This window comes from Gasterosteus aculeatus, chromosome X (genome assembly GCF_964276395.1).
Source record: "Gasterosteus aculeatus chromosome X, fGasAcu3.hap1.1, whole genome shotgun sequence".
In the NCBI taxonomy this organism is placed as follows: Eukaryota; Metazoa; Chordata; class Actinopteri; order Perciformes; family Gasterosteidae; genus Gasterosteus; species Gasterosteus aculeatus.
In genome coordinates, this window is record NC_135698.1 from 18,628,542 (window position 1) to 18,644,542 (window position 16,001).

At 42.3% G+C, this 16,001-nt stretch overlaps 2 protein-coding genes across 2 annotated transcripts; both read left to right on the forward strand.

The window, feature by feature from the left end:
• The first annotated feature begins 1,288 nt into the window (after positions 1–1,288).
• On the forward strand, positions 1,289–10,277 carry LOC120808684 (anoctamin-9). Its single transcript, XM_040161753.2, has 25 exons — positions 1,289–1,473; positions 1,584–1,719; positions 2,349–2,423; positions 2,542–2,664; positions 2,749–2,885; positions 3,048–3,097; positions 3,175–3,233; positions 3,865–3,944; positions 4,559–4,693; positions 4,779–4,872; positions 4,950–5,010; positions 5,916–5,998; positions 6,083–6,187; positions 6,656–6,820; positions 6,902–6,938; positions 7,054–7,165; positions 7,319–7,376; positions 7,503–7,600; positions 7,695–7,891; positions 7,981–8,133; positions 8,209–8,356; positions 8,441–8,563; positions 8,902–8,992; positions 9,111–9,223; positions 9,762–10,277. The coding sequence occupies exons 2-25, from the start codon at positions 1,699–1,701 to the stop codon at positions 9,793–9,795; spliced, it is 2,352 nt and encodes a 783-aa protein (XP_040017687.1). The 5' UTR covers positions 1,289–1,473; positions 1,584–1,698; the 3' UTR covers positions 9,796–10,277.
• Positions 10,278–10,862: 585 nt separating this feature from the next.
• On the forward strand, positions 10,863–15,757 carry sigirr (single immunoglobulin and toll-interleukin 1 receptor (TIR) domain). Its single transcript, XM_040161768.2, has 10 exons — positions 10,863–11,139; positions 11,994–12,263; positions 12,494–12,701; positions 12,857–12,984; positions 13,102–13,260; positions 13,354–13,497; positions 13,744–13,846; positions 14,031–14,181; positions 14,338–14,515; positions 15,202–15,757. The coding sequence occupies exons 1-10, from the start codon at positions 11,070–11,072 to the stop codon at positions 15,369–15,371; spliced, it is 1,581 nt and encodes a 526-aa protein (XP_040017702.2). The 5' UTR covers positions 10,863–11,069; the 3' UTR covers positions 15,372–15,757.
• The last annotated feature ends 244 nt before the right edge of the window (positions 15,758–16,001 follow it).

The window sequence follows — 16,001 nt, forward strand, 5'->3', positions numbered from 1 at the left end:
AGGCAGGAGGCAAGACCAGGGTCCAGACGGAACCACATTATCTGCAAATCGAAAAAGCACAAAAACTCCGGGGGAAGAAGCTGAATTAATGATGTGCATTAATGGGATGTGAATTATTATGGAAAGAGAGAGAGAGTGAGAGAGAGGGACAGATACAAGGAGAGAGACAGAGAGAGAGAGAGAGGGGAGAGAGGAGCTTGGTGTGTCCTAAGAAATCTCCTGGTCATAGGCCTATAGCAGCTTATCTAAGGGCTGGTCTAACCTGAGCCAGCCCTAACTTTAAGCGTTCGGTCCACAAGACTATGCGAAAGTAATCACAAAGAAAATGTGAAGAAAAACATAACACATACAAGATCATCACGAGTCTATAAATATCAAGTAGGCCTCCTGCAGTACTCCTCGTGTAAGAATGATTTAAAGCATGATAAACATTTAAAAACTAAATATTTTATCCATCCATTGTCAAACCAGCCAACTTCGGGCGATAGACAGGGTACCTCCTGGACTGGTTGCCAGCCAATCGCAGGGCTACACAGAGACACACAACCATTCACACTCACATTCACACACCTACGGGCAATTTAAAGTCCCAAATTAACCTGATCCCCAGGGCATGTCTTTGGACTGTGGGAAGAAGCCGGAGAACCCGGAGAGAACCCACGCAGACACGGGGAGAACATGCAGACTCCACACAGAAAGGCCACTGGGCGGAGTCCAACCCAGGACCTTCAGCAAGTCACAAATGTATGACAAACTTATTTAAACGTCTATTTTAAAGAGTAAGTCAAATTAAAACAAATTGCAAAATTTTAAAGCTTAATTTGTTTGATCTCAGATTACAGGATTACAGTCAGTGTCAAACACCATATGAATTAAGTGGTTATAGTGGAGTACAGTTTGATATTTCCACCTGTATGTTGGTTAATCCATCAAACTGCATCATCGTTTTATAAGTTGCTCAATCATTTTGTACTGTACTGCAATAACGGCAATGTAGTGTATAAAATAGAAATTCTCAAGTAAAGCAAACGATTATTTCCCTTCACAAAAAACTACTAATAGCAGCCAGTCAATGTTATGCATTTTTCAATGATTAACTTGTTTTATGACTTTTGTTTTGGCACTTCCTCTAAAAGTGGAGATGTTTTGGTGGTTTTCAAAAGAGGGAAATGTGCAGTGAATACGTGACTCAAAGTGCAGCGGTGAGCGACGTCAGTGGCGCCCTGTGATTTACAGGCCGGTAAAGACACTGCTGCCACCTAGCGGTGGATGCATGTTATTTCACATCAGTGAGGAGGAGGCAAGACATTTTCTTAATACCATTTTCATTGCACTTGACTGTCTCCGTCCGGCTGCAGCAGCTGAAAACACACATCAGCAGCCTGTTTGCTTTGCCTTGTCCATTGAACGCATCGCGGCACGCGGAAACAAAGGTGGAGGCGATACAGATACACGCCGCGACTACAGCAACAGGTAGAGTCGCTTTTACATTCCTTAGCGGGTGAGACGTACAACACGTTTGTTCCCGAGAGGAAGTACGGAAGTTGCCTTCTGCCAGTTCAAGTGCAATGTCATTTTTATAGCCGGGGCTCTCGGTGAGAGGACACAGAGGCTCCGGGATCGTCGGATGGTGACTGAAGCTTGTGTTTTTTTGGGGGGGATCCTGGAGGTCGCATCTGCATTCAGCGCCTTCTCATCATGCCGACCCACAGGAGGCAGGTGGGTGATCTTATTCACACATACATAATATCGGCATCGTTTCAGGCTTAACCTGTTCCGGGGCCAGCTGTTGCTCCAGTGACGTTATGTTGAACAAATCACTGCCAATTCTGCACTTTCCAGTTTTTTGGGGGAAAGGGCCGCGCTTGTCTGTACACAAAGGATCGAATGGGATGTATGTTGTGCTTCCACCGGTATCACGCCGTTCTGATGTGCGCGTCCAGGTACGCCACACCTTGGCGGTGTGAGTGAATAGCGCGGATCGGCACGAAGGTGTCAGTGTGTCAAACATGCCATTGGGGTCAGTCTCACTTAACTCTGCAGGTGATCCTGACTCACCTGCAGAGGAATTCGTTGACACACGCTCCTCCCGTCATTGTTCAACAGGGGATTTTTGAAGATGATGACCTTTTGGCGTGTTTTCATAAGCGTTGTATTATTATTATTATTATTATTATTATTATTATACAATGGGACTATGTTACTTCGGCTTGTGTGGATCAAAACTCAAAAGAAACCTTTAATGAGCTCAATGGCAATGATATTTCCTAAAGAAACCCAAATATCGCTTTATTAAAGATATGTGCTCAACATAACTTTTTATTGTTTTTCACTATTTTGTTGTGTAGCCCAGTATTGAACTGCTGGAATTGATGGGAGTGGTAAAAGAGAATGGCAATGAACAGACAACACTCCCACCTGTGGTAAGATGTTAATGTGTCCCTTTTACGTTAACTATTCTAGGCCACTTCATTCCCAGAATAAGATTTATCGATATCGATTGTGAAAGTCTGACTTTGACGTATGATTGCCGCCACTCAGCACACACCTCTATCATACGACTACGTCCTGGTTGGCAAAACAATTGAGAAGCAGGAGAGAGAAGCTTTCAAGAAGCAAAGTGAATACATCGAAGAACTGAAAAAAAAGAAACTGAAAGTTACCGTAAGTCTTTCATGAAAAACAGGTTTCTTGAACTCCAAAAAAGTTTATTCTTTAACTTATCTGGTCTTTATTCATCCCATCTAGAAAATCATAGATGATGATCTCATCTTCTATGGGATTCAAGCACCCAAAGAGATCTTTGAGAGGTACAGGTATCTGCTCAAAGTGTCCGATGCTTGTAACTGGAGCTCGGATCAGAACATCGTACCACTCAGCACCAGGTAAAACACGCTGCTCTACACTAGCTGTTTATGTCATTTTAAACAATCACAAATGCTAATTAAAGCATCTATTGTCTTAATATGCGTTTCTTTTCAATATTGGATCCATCAAAAATGGATTATTATGTTACAGCTTTATAAATGACACTCTTCTCGTTTCAGGATAAGGATTGTCCACTTCATCTTGAATCACACCTTTATATATTCAGGAGGTGAAAAAACTGTATTTACACTCTTCATAGTGGAACGGTCACTTTCATGTTATTCACTCATCTGCTGTTCCTCCTAGAGGGTTTGAGGCATCTGATGAAGATGAAGGTCTTTGAGGCAAAGTTCTGCTTGCATGAGGTAAAAATCTTAACATAAGACTTATGTTAGGCCTATATGCTCTATCACGATTACAGATTGCAAAATAGTCATCATGTAGGCCATGATAACTGTGTTATTGACATTTTCTTTAGGTCAGAATAGTACAATTAAACCATCATATTTTCTCCATGAGGCTCCACACAACCTCAAGCTAAAGATAGTGACACATTTTCCTAATATAGAATCTCTTCCCTTTACGTGGTCGTATAGGTGTTTTATTTTTCACAACGGACACCTAAAATTACAAAGTGAAACTCTGCAGGACTATGTGAACATCCGTGTGAACACACACCGATACAAACAGTGTGTGCACATATTTTAACAGCTCGTGCATGAGTGTTTGCTTCAAAAATGAAGACCCTTTGAATAAAAGTCTACGAAATAAAAATGTAAATAGATATCTAAAGGTCATTCGAAATATGAAGTCTTTATATTTGTGGACGTTTTGAAATTGCACAAACAAGCTGGTAAAATCAGATTAGATCAAAATAAGATTGTGTTCTTAGATTGTAAGCTTCTGAATTCAGTTCCAATCAGTGTTACGGTGTGATAACAATATTTACAAAACTCTTCTGCATGTCGGTGGTTTCCTTTGATTTGGATATTTCAGAAAAAGAAACAGAGAGAGCTGAAGGAGAATTGGGCACGATGGACTGCCTGTCTCCAAGGGCAACCCATCACTGCCGTCAGGTTTGGACCGCAACGCACACAGCCTTTTCATTTCCCTGCTTGATTTTACAGTTGCAGTTATTGCAGCATTATTGTTCTGCACGTGATCCGCAGACACCAAGACAACAGCATACACGTGGCCACCCACACATTAAGCCGCCATTGTTTTGACTCATCGTTTAAAACCACGTGCAGTACTTAGCGCTGCAACAGATCAGAGCCGTTGTCTTTGGATTCGCTTGTTTACTGAGTCCAAACAGCAGAGCGCTTTGCAAACATGCATCAAGTTCCCACTTTTAAGGGAGAAGAGAGTCATTGGATATGCGTGAGATTCAGGTCAGCGCGTCAGCTGTGAGATTTGAATCCCCACATTGGGCCAAACAAACGACAACATACTGTGTACAATATAAATGGTCACTGTCAGTCGAGTAATTTGAATTAATGTCCAGTACACTTTTGGGAAATGTTGATTTAGTACGATGTTGTGTTCTTAAATGTTTCCCTACAGCGACATTATCAGTACGCCGTGTGTCTCTCACATCTGAAACCTATTAAACACAGTTTGTAAAGTCTATTTTTTACAATATTTATGCATTTGGTCATTTTCTCCTTCTGTGTGTGTGTTCTCCTTTCAGGAACTACTTTGGGGAGAAGGTGGCCTTGTACTTCCTCTGGTTGGGCTGGTACACATACCTGCTAATCCCGCCGGCCCTCATCGGGGTCATCGTCTTCCTTTATGGCCTTGCTTTCTTCAACACCTCACCTCTTATGTAAGTTTTTTCCACAGCTCCAGAGTGTCTTGCGTCACAACCCGGCATTTACACTGTGATGAATATAGTGCTCGCTGTGTTGCAGAAAGGAGGTTTGTGAGGCTGACACGCTAATGTGTCCCCTTTGTGACAAGAGATGCAAAGTGTGGCAGCTCTCTGACACCTGCACATACGCCAAGGTACATCAGCACATTCATTTCAGACGGTTGAATGGTGTCTGTTTGTGATCACTGATGGTCTCCTGGTCTACCTACAGGTGAGCCTGCTGTTTGATAATAATGGCACAGTGCTCTTTGCAATGTTCATGGCGGTGTGGGGTGAGTTTTGTGTGTCTATATGATTGAATTATTCTCGTGTTGTTAGACATAGTCCTTCATTTCTAATACTTAGTTTTCGGTTAAAAATAGATTAGTGGAATTATTACAATCATTCATCCTGCGGATGCAATATTACTTCACAGACATTGAAAACATTGCAGATCATTGAAGAAATCATTTAAAAATCAAGATGCAGAAGTCTTCTTTGCTGTTTATTTGTCTTAACACGTTTGGCTTTACAGGCTTTACAGGACTATGGGTACAATCAAGTGTTTTATCTGCCTCACTTTATACAACTGCCTGGATGTTCTATGTGCACTGAGAGATGGCAACAAGATGCCACATCACCGAGGAAACCTACTCGTCCTGCCTTCGTACATGTTAATCAGCCCAGGCCATCTGGCTGTGGGGGCCACCGCTAAGAACACATAAATGCACCGTCTTAATCAGCTTTTCACCGTTGTCATCAAATTTGTATCCGTTGTTTTTTAAAAAGCGTAGAGGACAAATGTAGTAGCACAGCGTGGGAAGAGTAAAGTGAACAGTCACCGCAGCCTTTAAAAAGTGCTTGGATCATGAGTATATGAAAAGGAAGTGAGGAAGGGATGGGTGAGCTACAGAGAGCGAAGGAATGTTTCAAATGAAAGCGAAAGTCCCCCAACCAAAGAAAAAGAATGTCTTAAAAACAAAAAGTAATACGCCTCATTTTTGTTTGTGACAAAGCCCTTTATGTCAGTATGCTATAAACAAAGGTATTATGTGTGTTTAACGCAAAATCAAAACTTTTATCATTCATTTCATATTGAGGGAGCGTATTCCCGGAAGTGGATCTTTGTTTTCCCTCATACTTCATAGTGGTGTTCCAGTAGGTTCTATGGACTCATACAAATCGTTGATCTCCACAGCGACACTGTTTTTGGAGTTCTGGAAGAGACATCGAGCTTCTTACGTGTGCGAGTGGAAAGTGTCAGATTGGTGTGAGGAGGAGGTATGATCCCTTTTATACAAAAGATCCCATTTCAATAATGATCACTGAAACTATGACCGTGTGTACCTTTGTATTTCACTGTAGGAGGAACTTATACTGGAAATTGTGAACGACGTTAAATGCGAGCCAAAAGAATACAAGCACTCGTACCTGCGCAGCACCCTGGTTTTGGTCTGTGTCACAGCTATGGTGGGTGACCTTTCCTTTTATCCCTGTATATATATATATATATATATATATATATATATATATATATATATATATATATATATATATATATATATATATATATATATATATTTAAAGTCATGAAACGTTGCTATTTAAGATAATAAGTGCATTTTGATGGACTCTCAACGGTACTCAACATTGCGACGGCTGAGCCGGCAGCTCGCAGATAACGGGGCTAACAGCGCAGATGCTCACATGCAATAACATGTCCAAAAGAAATGCGCCGCCAGCCCGACTATGTTTAGAAAGAAGATAAAAACTCAGTTGTCTCTGATATTTCAGGTTGAAGTAACAATGAGATTAAAGTGTGATAAGGTTCCAGTGGCGGCATGAAAAAGTAGTTGAGGGGTTTTTGTGTTTTCATAACGAATGGTGGCCGTCATAAGGATAATCTTCGAAGTGGGGGTTTTCTTTTGGTTTCCGCAGATATTGGTGATCATCGGCCTGACACACGCCTTGGTGGTGTTCAGAGTGATTGCTGCAGTGCTCTTGGCTGAGGGATCATGGGAGTTCCTGAGCAACCACTCCAACAGCGGCGCGATGATGTTGGGGGCCGTCCTCCATTACCTCATCATCACTGTGATGACACGGGTACGCAGGTCTCATAACGGGCATCTCTGTTTCCTTTTGGTGGTATTCTCTGTTACTATGACGATGTCTTTGTCTTTGCAGGTCAACAGGATTGTCGCCATGAAGCTTTGTGAAATAGGTTTGTTTACTTTGCCGGTATATTTCAATTTGTTGAATGTGTAGTTGTTTCAGGTGTGTGAAATTGGGCCACCCATTGATCGATTGACCCGTTGAAAACTGATTGTCTTCACTAGAGAAAACGAGGTCATTTGCTGCCACAGAGAAGAGTTTCACTGTCAAGATGTTCACCTTCCAGTTCTTCACCTATTTCTCCTCCCTCTTCTACGTGGCGTTTTTTCTCGGCAGGTAAGAGCAAGTGGAGATTCTAAACCCATGCAACACATTTTCATAAGCTAAAGGACACTAAATGGATGTCCAAATAAAAGAAAGTCATTGTTCTTAGTTATTGAAGTCAAGTCGTCCCAACCTGATAACTGGTTTTTGCAACACTGATGACAGGATAAATGGTCATCCTGGTGGTTACGTCCGAATTTCAGGGAAATGGAGGCTGGAAGAGGTGTGTGACATAAACGTGGATCACATTTAGCAACACTGAATATCCGTTTCTAATTAAAAATTGCTGTTTTACATTTAAATATTGTATCTGAATACATTTTTTAAAAAGTAACTCCCCCCTGTGCAGTGTCATCCCAGTGGATGTCTCACAGATCTCTTCATCCAAATGGCCATTATAATGGTACTGAAGCAAACCATCAGCAACGTGTTGGAGTTCACTGGCCCGTGAGTATGAATCAGATTTGTGACTAAATGGTGTACGACACCGTGAAATCCACTTGTGTCGGCTGTTTTAAAAGATGTCTCTTTTGGGCATCAGCTGGTTCTGCAGGTGGTTTAAGAGACGAAGAACCCAGAAGCTGCAGAGGAAATGTGCCCACTGCTACCTGAAAGATGAATCAGAGGCCAAACAAGGAGCTGAACTGTGTGATAACTGCAAGCTTCGAGACTGGGTCAGCAACTACCGTCTCAACGATGTCGACTCCTTCAGTCTTTTTCATGAGTTCCTGGAGATGGGTGTGTACTCCTGCTCATCGCTTCAACAACAAAAACCATAGATGCTGGATCAGTTTTGGCAAATAATATGTTTATTGCTTTCTCCCCAGTGATCCAGTTCAGCTTTACCACCATATTTGTGGCAGCGTTTCCTCTCGCTCCTCTGCTAGCCCTCATTAATAATGTTATTGAGATACGCCTGGATGCCATTAAAATGGTCGCTCTGGAGCGCAGACTGGTTCCCAAGAAAACCAACGATATTGGTGAGCATCACTTTGGATTGAGAATTGAAATGCTGTCCAACCGTGGAGCGTTCTCTTCATGTCTCCTTTCCTCAGGTGTGTGGATCGACGTGTTGGAGGCCATTGGTGTCTTGGCCGTCATCGCAAACGGGCTGGTCATCGGCGTATCCTCGGACTTCGTTCCTCGATTGGTGTACCGCTACCGCTACGGCCCATGTGCCAACGGCACAGTGACGGACATTGAGTAATAATTATCCTCAAAAATGTCTTGATGTATTGTGCAATCCTCACTTTTACAGAAAAATAACTTGTTCTTCTTTCTTTCAAGCTGCATGGCCGGATACATCAACAACACTCTCTCCACTGCACGGATGGATGACCAGAACATAGGCAACGAGTTTTCAGCCAGTCAGATGGTTTCTCCTGGTGGATATAATGTCTCTTACTGCAGGTTTGTTCCGCTTTCATATTTGTTTTTCTTCTATGGATGACGATCAGGTCAGAGTTTATTTAAGTAAAAACATCAAATTGGTGTAACAAAAGAGTCCGAAGCGCTCACCCTTCACACCAGCGGTGTTAATAACTGCATTTACTAGTATTGTACTGTACCTGTTGCTGTATGACCTTAGGTGATAGAAGTGCTACATAAATAAATTGCACATTCTTCTTGAATGGTACAATTTCTGCGGCGGGTACCAGAATAATCAACTGTGTGATTGAAAAAACAAAAAAACAACTAATAATAATAAGAGAGATCACATCCGCATTCTGGTTGTTTTTTCTCCACAGGTATAAAGACTACAGGGACAATGACTACACCTTAACACCACAATACTGGCTAATTTTAGCTGTGCGCTTTGCGTTTGTCATCCTTTTTGAGGTAAATTTGGATGTTTTACAATGTTGGTCTATAACAAAATCAGTGAATTTTATCTTTAATGAAACCACATTTCACGTATCAACGATAACACACCAAACATTTTTCTCTCTGCTTGCAGCACGTTGTCGTCATATGTAAGTTCATTGCCGCCTGGTTTGTGCCGAGTGCTCCCATGCAGGTCAAGAATGATAGACTCTTCGATAAACGCAACAGACTAAAAGAGGAACTCAGGTGAGTCCTAAGTAATATATGGTTATAATGTTGTGGAAGGCAAGAAAATAATAAATTATCTTGCTCATTGGTTTTTGAAATTTGAGCGGACAGCTGATCTTATTGGGTGGATTTGGTATCGGGCCTCGTGGGACCCATACTTCCGGTTTAAGACACAAAGTGTCTTGTCGGTACTAATTCTCTGTTAAAAGTCTGTCTGTCTCATGTTTTATATGACATTCTGATTTGTGGAAAGTGAAAACTTTTGAGAAACTTCCTCTGGCCGTTCATGCTTTATCCCACACTTGCATTTGGCTGTGTTTACTTTAGTGTTTCTAAAGCATGCATTCAACTTAATGAATGAATTCTAACAGGTATTCATTGTGAAAAATTACATTTTTGCATAATGGTTGTGACATTTTATGTTTGATAAATAATTGATTGTGTATTAATAAATAGTATACATGTTTTTAAGATGCGCTTCGTATTGTTGTGTAGCTCTGTTTCCTTGACAGAGATACTGCAACAAATCAACCTTTGTGTGTTTTTTTTCTTGCAGTTCATTCGAAGCGCGAACCCACTCAAACACTTAAAGTTTACACATGTCCAGACTAACAGTGTTGAGTCAGCTTCAAAGCCATCATCTTTCTAAGGAGTCCAGAGAGTGGGCGCCCACTCTCTTTCATTGTGTGCAGTCAAATGTTAATTGCTATATAGGGATTCTCATCGACAAAACCGACTTTTTTCCATTTTTCATGGACAAAACAAGTGTACAGTAACTGATTTTATTTTTCCGTTTTTTTTTTAATTTTATTGTAAGAATGCACCAATAGCTTACCTTTGGATCTTGATATTTGTGAGACGCATGTGTTTTTATCAATAGGCCTAAACATAATTTATACTGGTACTACACATACAGTACCGATTGTGTGTTAAGGTGTTGCCTTAGTGTAAAAAAACGCTGTGAGGATTGTCATTACTGCAGACACAGTCTGAAGGTGTCTTTTGTAAACCAGACCTAAACTGTTTTGCATTATAATATTTTATATTATTGAATAAAGAAGAAAACTTTGAACTACTGTGTCTTTTGAGTTTAACCTTCTGGGTTATAAGATGCATCAAAGGGGATTTGCCAAATTACACACACACATGGTGACTTTTTGGGTTGATGCTAATGTTTCTTAGTCTCCACACCTTTACATTTAAGAATTCCCAGCCAAAAGATATTATCAGTATTATAAGTGTCCCCATGAAATCTGTTGAAACAGCATTTTGACCTCATTTAACCCTAACCACTCTCTCTCTGGGAATTATCAGACAGGGGATTAAAAAAAGTTGTAACTTTATTAATGATAAATAAATATATATTTAAAGTGAAATTATACAGCCTGGAAGGGATTGCTTTATGAACATGTATTATTCATAACAATTTTTATTTACCACTTATAACTCCTATATAAATAGTGCATTTGAAGATACTCCAGAACCCTTGAATGAAATAAACACTACGAATTAATAATATATAATAATAATAACTAGAGATATCATTCTATCCGAGACGCGTGACGTAGGTGTTGTACTTTCGGGAGTTTTCGTGTCTCCTCCCATTACTTAACGTAGGTGAAAGCAGGCGTCATGTGACCACGGGGAGCCAATAGCCAGACGAGTTTCAGGTATCTCCAGGTGCAGGTGATCAAACAGAAAGCTGGCGTCGTCACGTAGACTGTACGGCTCCATGCAACGTAATGAAGCTGTAATAATACGTATGTTATAGGTGGTGATGTAGATTTACAAAATACACTTCACTCGGTCACTCTACCCACCTGAGGAAGGAGGAAGAGGAAGAGGAAGGGGAAGACTGCCCCTCATGGCTCTGATCGTATTCGTCCTAATGTTGGTGTCCACCGGGAAATGGGACAAGTCTGTCCTCGCGGAGGGTAAGGATGGGGAAGTTTAAAACCATTATGCCCTTGGATTTACTCATATTATAGGTTCACGCTTTGTTTTTAGATACCGTTTAAAATAAAGTGCATGTGTCGATAGCTGCAGATAGCATTGTTCTTGGTGTATTTGACCATAGCAAACTATTAGTCACAGCAGAAGGCTCACGCGGTGCTGGATGAGTAAATACCAGGTCGGTGCACGTGTGGTCAGTGTGCACGGGGGTCACATGCTGTTGCCTGGCAACATGAAAAATTGAGCCGGACTTCTGACCCGGATGAGTTCCGCATTGGTTGAGAAACGGTTGAGAAGCGGAATAATAAAACAAAAGGGAAGTCCGAGAGGAACCGGCGCGGGCAGTTTTGCTGGTTTAGTCGTAGTTCCGCGCATGCGCTGAATATCTTGAATAACAGGTCCACATGCAGGGGGCAGCTCTCGATAGTTTGACACGTGTCTTAAATGTGTCCTGACAAAGCGGCATTTCAGCGGGATAGTCAGTTGTTTGCTTTGAACGTGTCCTCACACCACCAGGTATTTTTCCCTTTTCTTCCATTTCGTCCAGGTCAGCAACTACACCCCCCACCCCCCTTCCCCCCATGAGAGCGAAGATCACCTTCATGCACCATAAGACATTCAGTCTAATGAACAAACCAAACAAACCCATTTCCTGAAATTGCACCGAGCTAATGGAAACTGTTTGTCCACATATGGTCGGCAAACTGTTTTCTCAAACGAAAGCTACATTTCTTGCTGAAAAGTCTTCGATCACACAATATGAATTCCATTTTCGTCATTGTGCCATTATTCAACGCGATTTTTTGTTGCTTCCCCCCCGTCTCTCTATTTGTAGCTCAGTCTTGTGTGGACGAGAGCAGGTTTAAGGAGCACATGCTCAACGTGGGGCAGCAGACGCCCCCGTATCGACTGAACTGCCCTCTGGAGCCCCGCAGCCCCCTGCAGCCCGAGCTCACCTGGCAGAAGGACTGTCAGCAGCTCCCTGCTCAGGTAGGGAAGGGATACCTGGAGTTTGCCAACCTCACCTTGCAAGATCAAGGAAATTACACCTGTACGCAACAGAGCAACAGCACAGCCTCATTCACTGTGCGTCTCATAGTCAAAGGTAAGTATTGTTTCCGCGTGTAATGAAGTCATCTCAGGCCAATACCGTGATCATGTGGCTCTCTCATGAAGCAAAGTAAACAAAGAGTTTGTTTCAGGGGGGGTTTGGAGGGTCTAGTTGGACAACGACACCTGCGAGGACGCGTTTCATTTCAGGCTGTGCACATGGAGGCCTCCATTGTCCAGAGCTCCTGAAGTGAACACAGTTAACAGAGGTGTGTCTTTCCACAGACTCCCAGTGCTCCAAAGTCCCAACATTTGAACCTACTGGGGTCCCGAAAGGACTCCAGACGAGTGCGGAACGCACCGTGACATTAAACTGTACTGCTCAACTCCAATGGGACCCGACAGAAGAGCCCTGTGACACCACACTGCAGTGGAGTAAAGAGGGCCAACCCCTGACCAATCACACACCTCACATTCAGAATACATCTTCATGGTACATTTGTTTTTTTTTTATGAGTTAAATGCACCGGCATTTCAAATGTACAGCACCAGTCAAAGGTTTGGACACACTTTCTCGTTGAATAAGAAAATGTGTCGGAACCTTTGGCTGTATTCTAAGGGCAGATCCTGCTTTCTGTCCCATATCAGGTCTCCTGTTGCTGGCCAGCTGATGGTCACCAGTCTTCTGGTGGTCAACCTTAAAGAGCTAGATGCCTTTGGGCTCTACAGCTGCACAGTGAGGAACATTTCCGCTGACTTCAGCCTGCCGTACTCAAGTAGGACAACTAAAGATCTTTTTTATTTCTCAAAACATAACCCACCGAAAGATTAGAGAGATATACTTCAATCAAAGTATATCGATTGTTTAATTTATGCCCATCATTGGTCCACAGACACGGTTGTGTGCTCGGATGGCCCCAACCACACATCTGCTGTCATTGCAGCCGTCGTTCTCCTCCTGCTCCTGACTGTAGCTGCTGCTGTGTACTCCCGGTGTCACTTGAACATCAAACTGTGGTACAGGAATTCCTACGGCCCCTACGATCTAAATGGTGAGGTCCTATGAAGCGATACGAGGCTGCTGTAATGGCGTTAATGACTGTACAGCAGTACTAACAACGCTGTTTCTGTCCCCGTGTCTGCAGATGGCAAATTATATGACGCCTATATCTCTTATGTGAACAATGACCACGACAGGAAGTTTGTCAACTTTATTCTCAAACCTCACCTGGAGAACAAAAATGCGCTCAAGGTGCATCTCACTGACAATGATATTCTACCAGGCTCGGGTAAGATTTATGTCTGCTGGTCTTGAGTGCATACGATGGGTCAATGGGAAATAGTCTCTGTCTTAAAAAATCCAGGATAATCTGACTTTAAAACACGCAAGCTGCATGTTTACTTTCTACATATATACGAATGCATATCCGGTTTGCATAACATTTGTGATCTGTGTGTTGGCCCTGTTTGTGGAACAGGCTCTTTTGGTTTAAAACTAATTTCTAACAATGCTGAACATTATTCTTTGACTCCAGAACCTTCTGCAGAGCTGCTAATGAACATTAGTCGCTCGCGGCGTTTGATCGTGTTGCTCTCTCATGCTTACCTCGAGCAGGACTGGTGCTCCAATAACTTCAGGTCAGACAAATTTCATGCATAAATAATTATTTACAAACCGTACTTCGTACGCTCATATTACAATAAAGAGTTACACGGATGTGGTAACATTACAACGTACCACTTGAGGTCACTGTCGGTGCAATTTGGAGCAGTTTCTCCACCATGTCCTATCGTGACACACCTTAGATGTGTGTGTCCTCAGGCAGGGCCTTCTGCAACTGTTGGAGTTGTGTCAGAGGCCCATCCTCATCATGTTGGAGGGTCAGTCCAAACGCATGAGGCCTGAGATCAAGCAGCTGCTCAGTGAGCACCAGCACCGCCTCACCATACTCACCTGGAGGCACAACTCGGTGGTAAGATCTACAATAAAAGCCAGCGGGGTGATGATAAATGATCGTAAACTTACGTGCAGCCATACATGCATCTATAATGTTGTCTAGTTCTCTCTCGAAAGAGCATTGAGAGTCCCTTTGAACTTGGTTTGAAAAGGTCGTGTTGGGTTTCCACAGACTCCTTCCTCCGTCTTCTGGAAGGAGCTGGCCTTAGCGATGCCCCGCAGAGTCGTCTTCCACAGTGAGTCTGCAGGCGACCCTCAGACTCTGCTACAAGATGACAGGGACCCCATGCTGACCCTGGACTCCGAGTACCTTGACTGCCGCTCAGACACAGACCCTGCTGGAGATCTGGGTGAGAACAAGAGCCACAGCACTAGATATGTCCTCCAATACTGATGTTTGCCTCACTCTATTTGCACATGCAAATGAAGGAAATGCATGTTGAAGCTGCGTTACCTCGGGCTAAATGAATGCAAGGTGTGTTACAGTTTTGTTTCATAATATTGAGGCAAGCTTGCTTAAATCTAATGCAGAGATTTAAATGCTTGTCTGTTGCATGGGCATTAGAATATACAAGTTATAGCCTCATTGCAAGTCTCAACCAAGTCTCAACTTGATAAGAGACTTTTTTCATCTTCTATGACACACATTGTAAATCGAAACTGATGTAGTTTCATACTAGTTTGAATCAACAAACATGGATTCATTTGCCGTTAATCTTTAACTCAGATGTAAATCCCATCCCACGATGAGCCCGATGAGATAACATCTATTTCTTGTAAAGAAAGTAAACAAATCTTCCACAAAGAGTATTTGAATGAGTCCAGCTTTGTGCTGTGCGTTACCTCTCATTGCACACAATGCACCTCACTCTGAAGTTGATACTGATCTTTTCCTTCCCGGGCAAAAAAACGTGTAACAATGAAACAAGAATTTAATTTGAAAGTCAGGGGAGATTATTAAAATACATCAAAATAATATATGATGTATGTGCATTCATTTGGGACACATGTTTGACCTTTGCTCTTTCTGCTGCAGGGCTGCGCCTCCCTGTGTACAAGGCTCTGGCCTTTAAAGCTCCTGTCCTCCCTGCTGCTCCCATCCAGGCAGCTGAGCCCAAGTCCTCCGACATCGACGTGTCGGACCTCGGATCACGCAACTATGGAGCCCGCACAGACTTTTACTGCCTGGTCACTGAGGACATGTGACTCACACCCCCCCACTGCTACTGGTCTCCATGCCTACATGCCATTGCTTTATAGTTATCTAGTAAATGTGTTTTTCTTTTGTGTACAGTGTGTTGTTAAAATCAAAGTGTTACCTATTTTTATTTCCACTTACTTGTAAAGAAAATTATTCTTATTGTTTTTCGGTATTTTTTGCTGTTTCGTAGAATATTTTAAGACAAATTATTGTGTTAATCAGGAAAATAAGTAACTCTCGACTTGCATTTCACTGGTAGCATTCTTATAAACTGATGTCAGATAAGATGAAATAATTCTTCTTTTTTAACAGATTTTGCACAAGTGCATTTCAGGAAATAAATGTGACGGAAATAACATAGCAAACACACCAATAAAGCAATTTGACAAAATACGTGACAATTTCTCTGTAGGAGCCAATGATCTTTGTCCTGACAGAGAAATGATATACAGTACCTGCAATGAAGTAAGAGTCTAAATAAGGGTGCAGCAGGCAACGTCTGGTAATATTCATGTCCAAACAGGAGCAAATATGTTAACAGGGAGTGGCCGACATTTCCCCACCTTAGTGTCACTGTATTGTAGACAGCACATGCCGCAGATCTGCAAACACGCATACTGTACACATACACTCAA